The 14,374-nt window shown below is 31.9% G+C and overlaps 1 protein-coding gene across 1 annotated transcript; it reads left to right on the top strand.

Moving 5' to 3' along the window:
* Nucleotides 1–470: 470 nt before the first annotated feature.
* Nucleotides 471–5,668, top strand: LOC119603980 (odorant receptor 47b). Its single transcript, XM_037956288.1, has 6 exons — nt 471–655; nt 714–885; nt 961–1,484; nt 1,562–1,766; nt 5,306–5,464; nt 5,602–5,668. Exons 1-6 carry the CDS (start codon nt 471–473, stop codon nt 5,653–5,655), a joined length of 1,299 nt encoding a protein of 432 aa, XP_037812216.1. The 3' UTR covers nt 5,656–5,668.
* Nucleotides 5,669–14,374: the final 8,706 nt, after the last annotated feature.

Raw genomic sequence — 14,374 nt, 5'->3', positions numbered from 1 at the left:
GGCCACTCGGGAGTAGACGGCAACGATAGGGCGAATGTATTAGATTTAAAGGGAAGGGAGCTCGAGGTAAGAGAATCCCATAAGTCCTCTCGGAATAACAAAACAATGGGTATAACCACAAATATCCTATGGAGTGACCCTAAAGAGAGTAAGAGTAGAAATCTCCTTAAAAAATATAAATTTCTTAAAAACTTAACACTTCTTTCTTACAAACCCTTTAATAAAACTATAATCTCTATTGTATAATAAACCAATTAGTAATTGCAAATATGGCCCTACAGATATTTACAATAAATTGCATATTTTAGTTAAAAAAACGGTAAATAATAATTTACTTTAACAACATAATAAAACAAAAAGGCCTAAAGTCCAAACCCTCCCCCACAAATCTTTTTTCTCCACAAAAAAAAAAACTATATAAAATGCTGCAATTTCTAGGGATTATTAACAGTTAAACTTAAAGTAAAACCATGACAAAAGTTGAAATAAAAAAGTTTAACAACCGCCAACAAATTACAGAAGAGGAAGCAGAATATGGTCTGGAAGAGGCCAGTTTGAAGAGCATTTTGGTACATTTAACAGATTTAAGAAAAGTGTTACTCCAAAAGCAAGAACCCGGGAAAATATCTTTAGTCTATATGAGAAATTACATGAGGTAAATATAAATAACCGGATCCAAGATTGCTTTAGTTCCAACTTCTTTTAAATTTCAGACTTATGTTTATTTTGCCTCGCACTTGGAAAAATGAATCTATGCTTTATAGAATCATTAATAAAGTTCTCATGGTAATGTTGATCATATTTGCTGTGAGCATAACGTTTGATCTATATGAGGCCTCTCAAGATGTTTTACAATTTGGTGAAGATTTAGTGGTTTTAATAGGGGTATTTCACACATCCAATATAACAAATCGTTTACCTATAACTTTAAATTGTTAATTTTTTTATTTTTCCCTCTAGATTTATTTAATTTTCTTTAAACTAATCCTATCTGCCTATTATGCTAAGGATATAGAGTATATAATATCTGAATTTACTAAAATGCATAAATATTTTAGTCAATTGAAAAAATATTCTAGAACTTCGCGTAAAATACGCAAATTACAGCGTTTATTTTATATAGCCGAAGTGATTTCATTTTTTCTCTATGTAAATTTGGTAATACTTTTTGCAGCCGCCATTTGCTTGCCGCCGATCTTGACGCCCGATACCACACCCTATAGAGCTAAATATCCTTTTGAATGGCATACATCAGCCGAACATCCCATACTATTTGCCATGGTTTATATATTTCAAAGTCTTATGACTTTATTTGTTCTACTATCCATTGTGGTCATCGATAATATTGGTTGTCATATTTTTACCCAGACAACATTGAATTTGAAGATATTTTGTATTCTTATTAGAGATATGGCCACACAACCAGCTGATAATGCTTTGCAGGAGTTGCGCAAGGCCATTCAATTTCATCAGTATATTATTAAGTATACAATTTATGATATTCTTTCGTAAACGGGGAACAGCCGAATGTTTTCTTTTTATAATTTTCTTTATATTTCAGTTTAATTTCGAAAATTAATGAGGTTTATTACTACAATTATGCCGCTCAAATGGCAGCCAGTACTTTTATGATATGCTTGACTGCCTTTGAGGCCATGTTAGCCCAGGATCAACCCATGTTAGCTATCAAATTTCAAATTTATATGTTTTCAGCATTTTCTCAATTGTTTTATTGGTGTGCTACTGGTAATATGGTTTATTATGATGTAAGTTTAAACAATATAAAATTTAAATAATTTTAATTGTCTATAGTCTAGTCTATAGTCTAGTATATAGTATGACTATACTATCGCCTAGTCTATCGTCTAGTCTAATCTCCTAGACTATAGTCTAGTCTATAGTCTAGTCTATAGTCTAGTCTATAGTCTAGTCTATAGTCTAGTCTATAGTCTAGTCTATAGTCTAGTCTATAGTCTAGTCTATAGTCTAGTCTATAGTCTAGTCTATAGTCTAGTCTATAGTCTAGTCTATAGTCTAGTCTATAGTCTGGTCTATAGTCTAGTCTTTAGTCTAGTCTATAGTCTAGTCTATAGTCCTAGTCTATAGTCTAGTCTATAGTCTAGTCTATAGTCTAGTCTAAGTCTAGTCTATAGTCTAGTCTATAGTCTAGTCTATAGTCTAGTCTATAGTCTAGTCTATAGTCTATCTAGTCTATAGTCTAGTCTATAGTCTAGTCTATAGTCTAGTCTATAGTCTAGTCTATAGTTCCTAGTCTAGTCTATGTCTAGTCTATAGTCTAGCTATAGTCTAGTCTATAGTCTAGTCTATAGTCTAGTCTATAGTCTAGTCTATAGTCTAGTAGTCTATAGTCTAGTCTATAGTCTAGTCTATAGTCTAGTCTATAGTCTAGTCTATAGTCTAGTCTATAGTCTAGTCTATAGTTAGTCTATAGTCTAGTCTATAGTCTAGTCTATAGTCTAGTCTATAGTCTAGTCTATAGTCTAGTCTATAGTCTAGTCTATAGTCTAGTCTATAGTCTAGTCTATAGTCTAGTCTATAGTCTAGTCTATAGTCTATAGTCTAGTCTATAGTCTATAGAGTCTATAGTCTAGTCTATAGTCTAGTCTATAGTCTAGTCTATAGTCTAGTCTATAGTCTAGTCTATAGTCTAGTCTATAGTCTAGTCTATAGTCTAGTCTATAGTCTAGTCTATAGTCTAGTCTATAGTCTAGTCTATAGTCTAGTCTATAGTCTAGCTATAGTCTAGTCTATAGTCTAGTCTATAGTCTAGTCTATAGTCTAGTCTATAGTCTAGTCTATAGTCTAGTCTATAGTCTAGTCTATAGTCTAGTCTAGTAGAGGTCTAGTCTATAGTCTAGTCTATAGTCTAGTCTATAGTCTAGTCTATAGTCTAGTCTATAGTCTAGTCTTTAGTCTAGTCTATAGTCTAGTCTAGTCTAGTCTATAGTCTAGTCTAGTCTATAGTCTAGTCTATAGTCTAGTCTATAGTCTAGTCTATAGTCTAGTCTATAGTCTAGTCTATAGTCTAGTCTATAGTCTAGTCTATAGTCTAGTCTATAGTCTAGTCTATAGTCTAGTCTATAGTCTAGTCTATAGTCTAGTCTATAGTCTAGTCTATAGTCTAGTCTATAGTCTAGTCTATAGTCTAGTCTATAGTCTAGTCTATAGTCTAGTCTATAGTCTAGTCTATAGTCTAGTCTATAGTCTAGTCTATAGTCTAGTCTATAGTCTAGTCTATAGTCTAGTCTATAGTCTAGTCTATAGTCTAGTCTATAGTCTAGTCTATAGTCTAGTCTATAGTCTAGTCTATAGTCTAGTCTATAGTCTAGTCTATAGTCTAGTCTATAGTCTAGTCTATAGTCTAGTCTATAGTCTAGTCTATAGTCTAGTCTATAGTCTAGTCTATAGTCTAGTCTATAGTCTAGTCTATAGTCTAGTCTATAGTCTAGTCTATAGTCTAGTCTATAGTCTAGTCTATAGTCTAGTCTATAGTCTAGTCTATAGTCTAGTCTATAGTCTAGTCTATAGTCTATAGTCTAGTCTATAGTCTAGTCTATAGTCTAGTCTATAGTCTAGTCTATAGTCTAGTCTATAGTCTAGTCTATAGTCTAGTCTATAGTCTAGTCTATAGTCTAGTCTATAGTCTAGTCTATAGTCTAGTCTATAGTCTAGTCTATAGTCTAGTCTATAGTCTAGTCTATAGTCTAGTCTATAGTCTAGTCTATAGTCTAGTCTATAGTCTAGTCTATAGTCTAGTCTATAGTCTAGTCTATAGTCTAGTCTATAGTCTAGTCTATAGTCTAGTCTATAGTCTAGTCTATAGTCTAGTCTATAGTCTAGTCTATAGTCTAGTCTATAGTCTAGTCTATAGTCTAGTCTAGTCTAGTCTATAGTCTATATAGACTAGACTATAGACTAGACTATAGACTAGACTATAGACTAGACTATAGACTAGACTATAGACTAGACTATAGACTAGACTATAGACTAGTCTATAGACTAGACTATAGACTAGTCTATAGACTAGTCTATAGACTAGTCTATAGTCTAGTCTATAGTCTAGTCTATAGTCTAGTCTATAGTCTAGTCTATAGTCTAGTCTATAGTCTAGTCTATAGTCTATAGTCTAGTCTATAGTCTAGTCTATAGTCTAGTCTATAGTCTAGTCTATAGTCTAGTCTATAGTCTAGTCTATAGTCTAGTCTATAGTCTAGTCTATAGTCTAGTCTATAGTCTAGTCTATAGTCTAGTCTATAGTCTAGTCCATAGTCTAGTCTATAGTCTAGTCTATAGTCTAGTCTATAGTCTAGTCTATAGTCTAGTCTATAGTCTAGTCTATAGTCTAGTCTATAGTCTAGTCTATAGTCTAGTCTTTAGTCTAGTCTATAGTCTAGTCTTTAGTCTAGTCTATAGTCTAGTCTATAGTCTAGTCTATAGTCTAGTCTATAGTCTAGCCTATAGTCTAGTCTATAGTCTAGTCTATAGTCTAGTCTTTAGTCTAGTCTATAGTCTAGTCTATAGTCTAGTCTATAGTCTAGTCTATAGTCTAGTCTATAGTCTAGTCTATAGTCTAGTCTATAGTCTAGTCTATAGTCTAGTCTATAGTCTAGTCTATAGTCTAGTCTATAGTCTAGTCTATAGTCTAGTCTATAGTCTAGTCTATAGTCTAGTCTATAGTCTAGTCTATAGTCTAGTCTATAGTCTAGTCTATAGTCTAGTCTATAGTCTAGTCTATAGTCTAGTCTATAGTCTAGTCCATAGTCTAGTCTATAGTCTAGTCTATAGTCTAGTCTATAGTCTAGTCTATAGTCTAGTCGTCTAGTCTAGTCTATAGTCTAGTCTATAGTCTAGTCATAGTCTAGTCTAGTCTAGTCTATAGTCCTAGTCTATAGTCTAGTCTATAGTCTAGTCTATAGTCTAGTCTATGGTCTAGTCTATAGTCTAGTCTATAGTCTAGTCTATAGTCTAGTCTATAGTCTAGTCTATAGTCTAGTCTATAGTCTAGACTATAGTCTAGTCTATAGTCTAGTCTTTAATCTAGTCTATAGTCTAGTCTTTAATCTAGTCTATAGTCAAGTCTATAGTCTAGTCTATAGTCTAGTCTTTAATCTAGTCTATAGTCTAGTCTTTAGTGCTGTCTATAGTGTAGTCTATAGTCTAGTCTTTAATCTAGTCTATAGTCTAGTCTTTAGTGCTGCTATAGTGTAGTCTATAGTCTAGTCTTTAATCTAGTCTATAGTCTGGTCTATAGATTAGTCTATTTTGTTCTCTTTCTATCCTTTAGTCTCTTGATGTCGCCGATGCTGCTTACGAAATTGATGGTTGGTACGATCAATCTAAGGAGTTTAAATATTGTTTACGATTTTTGATTTTACGAGCTCAAACTCCATTGGTTTTTCGACCAAGACCATTGTTCGGCTTTAATTTCGAGACATTTTCAAGTGTAAGTATTGAAGATAACATATCTCGGTGGTATGTTCTCAAACAAAGACATTGTAAATGTCTAGAAAAATAATCATATGTTCAAGACATATGGTCCGAAAAAAATATAAGATTATTTTTTTTTTTAATTTATTTCAGATACTTAGCACTTCATATTCGTATTTTGCTCTTTTGAGGACAATGAATGATTAAACAAGAAATGGCATAAAAATCATAATATTCTGATGATGGTTTTGATTTTGAATGATGACTTAACACTCATATATATTTGAAAACATAATAACATTTTAGGCCTATTAAATTAATTCTGTTAAATGTTTTTGCCATAAAATTATTATAAATGTACTTGGTCATCATAATATATTAATATAAAATATTATTATTGTACATTGTAGTATAATTTATCACAATCTTACGCTTCAAATATAAATCATAATAGTGCGAAATTATAAATTCTAATAGTTATATTTATGATTGTTAAATTTTTAAATAATTTACTATGTTTATTTATGTTTAGATTTAGAAATAATATTATATTTCAACATTAAATTGTAGTTTTTGCTTTAAATAGTTTTTTTTTTTTTTTGTAATTTAGTACATAAGTTTTATCATTCACTGATGATCTAATATAAAAACACGCAATTTAAATGAAAATACTATTTTATTTATTGTTATAATATTTTCATAGAACAGATCATTTCACCAGAAAAAGATCAATGAACTTTGGATAGAAAAAAATAAATTAAATAAATATGGCATAAATTATTTTAATGTTTTAACTAAAGCAAAAGAATTTGTAGTTGAAATAATAAAATTTGTTTTAAATCGAATTAGAAAATTGCAATATTTTATGAAAATGGACTCAACTTTCCTAATTTAAACCTATTTCGAAATACTGTGAGATGACGCTCTATCCACATTAAATCATGCCTTTTGTAGGCGAGAGAGTAAACAGCACTTAAGCAACAGCACTATCTTGCTCCCACTTCCCTTACACTTCGGCAGCTGAGTAGGTGCTGACAAAGAAACCTTTTAATAGCGCTTACTAAACTACTCGCAAGTAATACAAAAGTTATCAAAAAGTTTTTTCTTCAAGATACTTTTAATAAATACGCAATTTTATAATGCACATAAAATTACTTAAGTATGTAATTTTATACAGATTTTTTTTTTTGCAAAATTCAAGTACAAATGTAATCATTAATAACTTTAATATCAAATTCAAGTTCAAGTTTATACTTGTTGGCAACTTGGCAATGACTTTGCTTAACATGGGCAAACAAAACAAAAATGAATAAATCGCATATAAAACATAAATATTACTTCTTTAGTCCGCTTCTATAACTTGCATAAAAACTAGCTTTACAACACAAAAAAGAAGTAACAATTTTTTTTTAAGGTTGATTTGTTGTTTTTTTACGTGATGTTGCACTTGCATGTAATCGATAGCAGGTTTTTTGCAGTTAATTTATGAAAAGACTTACCTGGTCGGAGAAGTGAGAAGTACAGTGAGTTCAAGACGTAACAGAGTTTCAAAAAATGTAATAAGAAATGCTTCACAGTTCTACAATACAAGGCCTAGTCATTATTCTAGTCCATGCTCAAGTCTATAGTCTAGTCCATAGTCATGTCTATAGCCTTGTTTATAGTCTCGGCTATAGTCTAGTCTACAGTCTAGTTTGTGGTCCAGTCTGTAGTCTAGTCTGTAGTCTAGTCTGTAGTCTAGTCTGTAGTCTAGTCTGTAGTCTAGTGTGTAGTCTAGTCTGTAGTCAAGTCTGTAGTCTAGTCTGTAGTCTAGTCTGTAGTCTAGTCTGTAGTCTAGTGTGAAGTCTAGTCTGTAGTCTAGTCTGTAGTCTAGTCTGTAGTCTAGTCTGTAGTCTAGTCTGTAGTCTAGTCTGTAGTCTAGCCTGTAGTCTCGGCTATAGTCTAGTCTACAGTCTAGTCTGTGGTATAGTCTGTAATCTTGTCTGTAGTCTTGTCTGTAGTCTAGTCTGTAGTCTAATCTGTAGTCTAGTCTGTAGTCTAGTCAATAGTCTAGTCAGTAGTCTAGTCTGTAATCTGGTCTGTAGTCTAGTCTATAGTCTACAGTCTGGACTATAGTCTAGTCTATATTCTCGCAGTCTAGTCTACAGTCTAACCTGTAGTCTAGTCTGTAGTCTAGTCTGTAGTCTAGTCTATAGTCTAGTCTATAGTCTAGTCTATAGTCTAGACTATAATCTAGTCTTTAGTCTCGTCTGTAGTCTAGTCTATAGTCTCGTCTGTGGTCTAGTCTATAGTCTAGTATATAGTCTAGTCTATAGTCTAATCTATAGTCTAGTCTATTCTATACTCTAGTTTGTAGTTTAGTCTATAGTCTAGTCTATAGTCTAGTCTATGTCTAGTCTATAGTCTAGTCTATTGTCTAGTCTATAGTCTAGTCTATAGTCTAGTCTATAGTCTAGTCTATAGTCTAGTCTATAGTCTAGTATATAGTCTAGTCTATAGTCTAGTCTATAGTCTAGTCTATAGTCTAGTCTATAGTCTAGACGAGACTACCGACTAGACTATATTCTAGTCTATAGTCTAGTCTGTAGTCTCGTCTGAAGTCTAGTCTGAAGTCTAGTCTATAGTCTAGTCTATAGTCTAGTCTATAGTCTAGTCTATAGTCTAGTCTATAGTCTAGTCTATAGTCTAGTCTATAGTCTAGTCTATAGTCTAGTCTATAGTCTAGTCTATAGTCTAGTCTATAGTCTAGTCTATAGTCTAGTCTATAGTCTAGTCTATAGTCTAGTCTATAGTCTAGTCTATAGTCTAGTCTATAGTCTAGTCTATAGTCTAGTCTATAGTCTAGTCTATAATTAAACTCTTTGACTTCCAGTTATCCCACTGTCTTCCGCAAACAACTAGAATAAAAACGATTGTTATTTTACCTTTTTTTATTCTTATTCTCATGCATATTAATTATTCACTTAATAAACGATTTATGGATCTTTAACACATCAGTTGGCAAAGAATTTTCTTCTCTAGGCCGTCTCAAGCTCAACAAGTACTTGTCAGTAAGAAGAAAAATAAGAACAACTTGATGTTTAAGAGTCGTCTTACAGGTATTAAATAATCGCCTAAAGAAATATAAATCTTAAGAGACAATTAACGGAAGTAAAGCAAAAAATACGAGACATGTAAAAGGGGAGTCACATACACAAGTGATCTGATTCTTCATACGAGAAAATGCAACCAATTAATAGGATAATTTTTATTTTAAAATTACAGTTAATTGTAGTTACAAGAAATAACACTTTGTTTAGATATTTTTTATTTTTTATTTATTATTATGAAATTGTAGTCCATAGTCCAAACCGATAAATGTACAATATCCGGTTTTATTATATTGGTCAGACAATGTAGAAAGAGTAAGAGTTGGTGGAAATATTTATATAAATATCCGGTTAAGGCTTTATTTATTTAGAAATTCTTGAAATAAACATGAAATTCTTTTAAATATTTTATTAAAAAACAAAAGCTAAATTTTTTAACATTTAATTTTAAAATATAATATCCGTATAATTGCCAGTTTATGTTTAAAAACTCTACAAAACCATCATAATAAAAAATGTCAAAAATATATCTAACCGAATATAAAATATATAGTTTTTCAATGAAATGGTCAAGGTTCTGTTAAACCAAGCGCTAATTTATCCAAAACAATTTGTAATTCTAGTCATTTTATGTGTATATTACGAATAAAAGGCATTAAATACTTTAATAGTAACTAACAAAATGTAATGCTCTAAAAATGCAAATAATGTTAGTAATCAGTGGATAAAAATTAAATACATTGAAATAAAAAAAAAGAATATTAATGTCTATAGAATTATATAAGAAACGTTTTGGTACAAAAAAATTAATATTGCATTAAACAAAAAACTAGAAGTTTAACAAATAAAGCTATAAATTATTAACTTAATAACAGTAATTGCAAATATACGACAGATATTAGAGAAATGGGTTAGAGTTTTTATAGAATTTGATATATGTATGTAAGTGTTGCAAACTGCAGTCACAAAAATCAACCCGTTGCCGAAGCATTTCTCTAGACGGATTCTATTCATTAGCCAATATTAGGTTCTATAGTATAGTCTATTTATATTCTAGTCCACAATATAATACATATTCTACTTTTTAGTCTTGTCCATAGTCTAGTCTTTAATCTAGTATAGTCAATAATATAGTTTATAGTCTATCTATAGTCTGGTCTATTGTCTAGTCTATAGTCTAGTCTATTGTCTAGTGTATAGTCTAGTCTATGGTCTAGTATATAGTCTAGTCTATAGTCTAGTTATAGTCTAGTTTATAGTCTAGTTTATAGTCTAGTTTATAGTCTAGTCTATAGTCTAGTCTATAGTCTAGTCTATAGTCTAGTCTATAGTCTAGTCTATAGTCTAGTCTATAGTCTAGTCTATAGTCTAGTCTATAGTCTAGTCTATAGTCTAGTCTATAGTCTAGTCTATAGTCTAGTCTATAGTCTAGTCTATAGTCTAGTCTATAGTCTAGTCTATAGTCTAGTCTATAGTCTAGTCTATAGTCTAGTCTATAGTCTAGTCTATAGTCTAGTCTATAGTCTAGTCTATAGTCTAGTCTATAGTCTAGTCTATAGTCTAGTCTATAGTCTAGTCTATAGTCTAGTCTATAGTCTAGTCTATAGTCTAGTCTATAGTCTAGTCTATAGTCTAGTCTATAGTCTAGTCTATAGTCTAGTCTATAGTCTAGTCTATAGTCTAGTCTATAGTCTAGTCTATAGTCTAGTCTATAGTCTAGTCTATAGTCTAGTCTATAGTCTAGTCTATAGTCTAGTCTATAGTCTAGTCTATAGTCTAGTCTATAGTCTAGTCTATAGTCTAGTCTATAGTCTAGTCTATAGTCTAGTCTATAGTCCAGTCTACAGTCTAGTCTATAGTCTAGTCTATAGTCTAGTCTATAGTCTAGTCTATAGTCTAGTCTATAGTAGTCTATAGTCTAGTCTATAGTCTAGTCTATAGTCTAGTCTATAGTCTAGTCTATAGTCTAGTCTATAGTCTAGTCTATAGTCTAGTCTATAGTCTAGTCTATAGTCTAGTCTATAGCCTAGTCTATAGTCTAGTCTATAGTCTAGTCTATAGTCTAGTCTATAGTCTAGTCTATAGTCTAGTCTATAGTCTAGTCTATAGTCTAGTCTATATAGTCTAGTATAGTCTAGTCTATAGTCTATAGTCTAGTCTATAGTCTATAGTCTAGTCTATAGTATAGTCTATAGTCTAGTCTATAGTATAGTCTATAGTCTAGTCTGTAGTCTAGTCTATAGTCTAGTCTATAGTCTAGTCTATAGTCTAGTCTATAGTCTAGTCTATAGTCTAGTCTATAGTCTACTCTATAGTCTATAGTCTAGTCTATAGTCTAGTCTATAGTCTAGTCTATAGTCTAGTCTAGTCTAGTCTATAGTCTAGTCTATAGTCTACTCTATAGTCTGTCTGTAGTCTAGTCTATAGTCTAGTCTATAGTCTAGTCTATAGTCTACTCTATAGTCTAGTCTATAGTCTAGTCTATAGTCTAGTCTATAGTCTACTCTATAGTCTAGTCTAGTCAGTCTAAGTCTATAAGTCCTAGTCTATAGTCTAGTCTAAGTCCTAGTCTATAGTCTAGTCTATAGTCTAGTCTATAGTCTACTCTATAGTCTAGTCTATAGTCTACTCTATAGTCTAGTCTATAGTCTAGTCTATAGTCTAGTCTATAGTCTAGTCTATAGTCTAGTCATAGTCTAGTCTATAGTCTAGTCTATAGTCTAGTCTATAGTCTAGTCTATAGTCCTAGTCTATAGTCTAGTCTATAGTCTAGTCCATAGTCTAGTCTATAGTCTAGTCCTATAGTCTAGTCTATAGTCTAGTCTATAGTCTAATCTATAGTCTAGTCTATAGTCTAGTCCATAGTCTAGTCTATAGTCTAGTCTATAGTCTAGTCTATAGTCTAGTCTATAGTCTAATCTATAGTCTAGTCTATAGTCTAGTCTATAGTCTAGTCTATAGTCTAGTCTATAGTCTAGTCTATAGTCTAGTCTATAGTCTAGTCTATAGTCAAGTCTATAGTCTAGTCTATAGTCTATTCTATAGTCTAGTCCTATAGTCTAGTCTATAGTCGAGTCTATAGTCTAGTCTATAGTCTAGTCTATAGTCTAGTCTATAGTCTAGTCTAATGTCTAGTCTATAGTCGAGTCTATAGTCTAGTCTATAGTCTAGTCTAATGTCTAGTCTATAGTCGAGTCTATATTCTAGTCTATAGTCTAGTCTAAGTCTAGTCTATAGTCTAGTAGTCTAGTCTATAGTCTGTCTATAGTCCAGTAAGTCTAGTCTATAGTCTATAGTCTAGTCTATAGTCTAGTCTATAGTCTAGTCTATAGTCTAGTCTATAGTCTAGTCTATAGTCTAGTCTATAGTCTAGTCTATAGTCTAGTCTATAGTCTAGTCTATAGTCTAGTCTATAGTCTAGTCTATAGTCCTAGTCTATAGTCTAGTCTATAGTCTAGTCTATAGTCTAGTCTATAGTCTAGTCTATAGTCTAGTCTATAGTCTAGTCTATAGTCTAGTCTATAGTCTAGTCTATAGTCTAGTCTATAGTCTAGTCTATAGTCTAGTCTATAGTCTAGTCTATAGTCTAGTCTATAGTCTATAGTCTAGTCTATAGTATAGTCTATAGTCTAGTCTATAGTATAGTCTATAGTCTAGTCTGTAGTCTAGTCTATAGTCTAGTCTATAGTCTAGTCTATAGTCTAGTCTATAGTCTAGTCTATAGTCTAGTCTATAGTCTACTCTATAGTCTAGTCTATAGTCTAGTCTATAGTCTAGTCTATAGTCTAGTCTATAGTCTACTCTATAGTCTAGTCTGTAGTCTAGTCTATAGTCTAGTCTATAGTCTAGTCTATAGTCTACTCTATAGTCTAGTCTGTAGTCTAGTCTATAGTCTAGTCTATAGTCTACTCTATAGTCTAGTCTGTAGTCTAGTCTATAGTCTAGTCTATAGTCTAGTCTATAGTCTAGTCTATAGTCTAGTCTATAGTCTAGTCTATAGTCTACTCTATAGTCTAGTCTATAGTCTACTCTATAGTCTAGTCTATAGTCTAGTCTATAGTCTAGTCTATAGTCTAGTCTATAGTCTAGTCAATAGTCTAATCTATAGTCTAGTCTATAGTCTAGTCTATAGTCTAGTCTATAGTCTAGTCTATAGTCTAGTCCATAGTCTAGTCTATAGTCTAGTCTATAGTCTAGTCTATAGTCTAGTCTATAGTCTAATCTATAGTCTAGTCTATAGTCTAGTCCATAGTCTAGTCTATAGTCTAGTCTATAGTCTAGTCTATAGTCTAGTCTATAGTCTAATCTATAGTCTAGTCTATAGTCTAGTCTATAGTCTAGTCTATAGTCTAGTCTATAGTCTAGTCTATAGTCTAGTCTATAGTCTAGTCTATAGTCAAGTCTATAGTCTAGTCTATAGTCTATTCTATAGTCTAGTCTATAGTCTAGTCTATAGTCGAGTCTATAGTCTAGTCTATAGTCTAGTCTATAGTCTAGTCTATAGTCTAGTCTAATGTCTAGTCTATAGTCGAGTCTATAGTCTAGTCTATAGTCTAGTCTATAGTCTAGTCTATAGTCTAGTCTATAGTCTAGTCTATAGTCTAGTCTATAGTCTAGTCTATAGTCTACTCTATAGTCTAGTCTATAGTCTAGTCTATAGTCTACTCTATAGTCTAGTCTATAGTCTAGTCTATAGTCTAGTCTATAGTCTAGTCTATAGTCTAGTCTATAGTCTAGTCTATAGTCTAGTCTATAGTCTAGTCTATAGTCTAGTCTAGTCTATAGTCTATATAGTCTATAGTCTAGTCTATAGTCCAGTCTATAGTCTAGTCTATAGTCTAGTCTATAGTCTAGTCTATAGTCTAGTCTGTAGTCTAGTCTATAGTCTAGTCTAGTCTATAGTCTAGTCTATAGTCTAGTCTATAGTCTAGTCTATAGTCTAGTCTATAGTCTAGTCTATAGTCTAGTCTATAGTCTAGTCTATAGTCTAGTCTATAGTCTAGTCTATAGTCTAGTCTATAGTCTAGTCTATAGTCAAGTCTATAGTCTAGTCTATAGTCTAGTCTATAGTCTAGTCTATAGTCTAGTCTATAGTCCAGTCTACAGTCTAGTCTATAGTCTAGTCTATAGTCTAGTCTATAGTCTAGTCTATAGTCTAGTCTATAGTCTAGTCTATAGTCTAGTCTATAGTCTAGTCTATAGTCTAGTCTATAGTCTAGTCTATAGCCTAGTCTATAGTCTAGTCTATAGTCTAGTCTATAGTCTAGTCTATAGTCTAGTCTATAGTCTAGTCTATAGTCTAGTCTATAGTCTAGTCTATAGTCTAGTCTATAGTCTAGTCTATAGTCTAGTCTAGTCTATAGTATAGTCTATAGTCTAGTCTATAGTATAGTCTATAGTCTAGTCTGTAGTCTAGTCTATAGTCTAGTCTATAGTCTAGTCTATAGTCTAGTCTATAGTCTAGTCTATAGTCTAGTCTATAGTCTAGTCTATAGTCTACTCTATAGTCTAGTCTATAGTCTAGTCTATAGTCTAGTCTATAGTCTAGTCTATAGTCTACTCTATAGTCTAGTCTGTAGTCTAGTCTATAGTCTAGTCTATAGTCTAGTCTATAGTCTACTCTATAGTCTAGTCTGTAGTCTAGTCTATAGTCTAGTCTATAGTCTACTCTATAGTCTAGTCTGTAGTCTAGTCTATAGTCTAGTCTATAGTCTAGTCTATAGTCTAGTCTATAGTCTAGTCTATAGTCTACTCTATAGTCTAGTCTATAGTCTACTCTATAGTCTAGTCTATAGTCTAGTCTATAGTCTAGTCTATAGTCTAGTCTATAGTCTAGT

Source organism: Lucilia sericata, unplaced genomic scaffold, assembly GCF_015586225.1.
Source record: "Lucilia sericata isolate MDLA Ls3-8-SP2 unplaced genomic scaffold, ASM1558622v1 Contig000350F_arrow, whole genome shotgun sequence".
In the NCBI taxonomy this organism is placed as follows: domain Eukaryota; kingdom Metazoa; phylum Arthropoda; class Insecta; order Diptera; family Calliphoridae; genus Lucilia; species Lucilia sericata.
The sequence above is the reverse complement of the archived record's forward strand: the minus strand, read 5'-3'. Positions and strand labels throughout refer to the sequence as shown.

Bases quoted from the DNA above. Each gene is read 5' to 3' on its own strand.
- LOC119603980 (XM_037956288.1), top strand. From the start codon at position 471: ATGACAAAAGTTGAAATAAAAAAGTTTAACAACCGCCAACAAATTACA. The intron at 886-960 runs GTATTTCACACA...TTTTCCCTCTAG, and splicing joins ATTTAGTGGTTTTAATAGGG to ATTTATTTAATTTTCTTTAA. The intron at 1,485-1,561 runs GTATACAATTTA...TTTATATTTCAG, and splicing joins TTTCATCAGTATATTATTAA to TTTAATTTCGAAAATTAATG.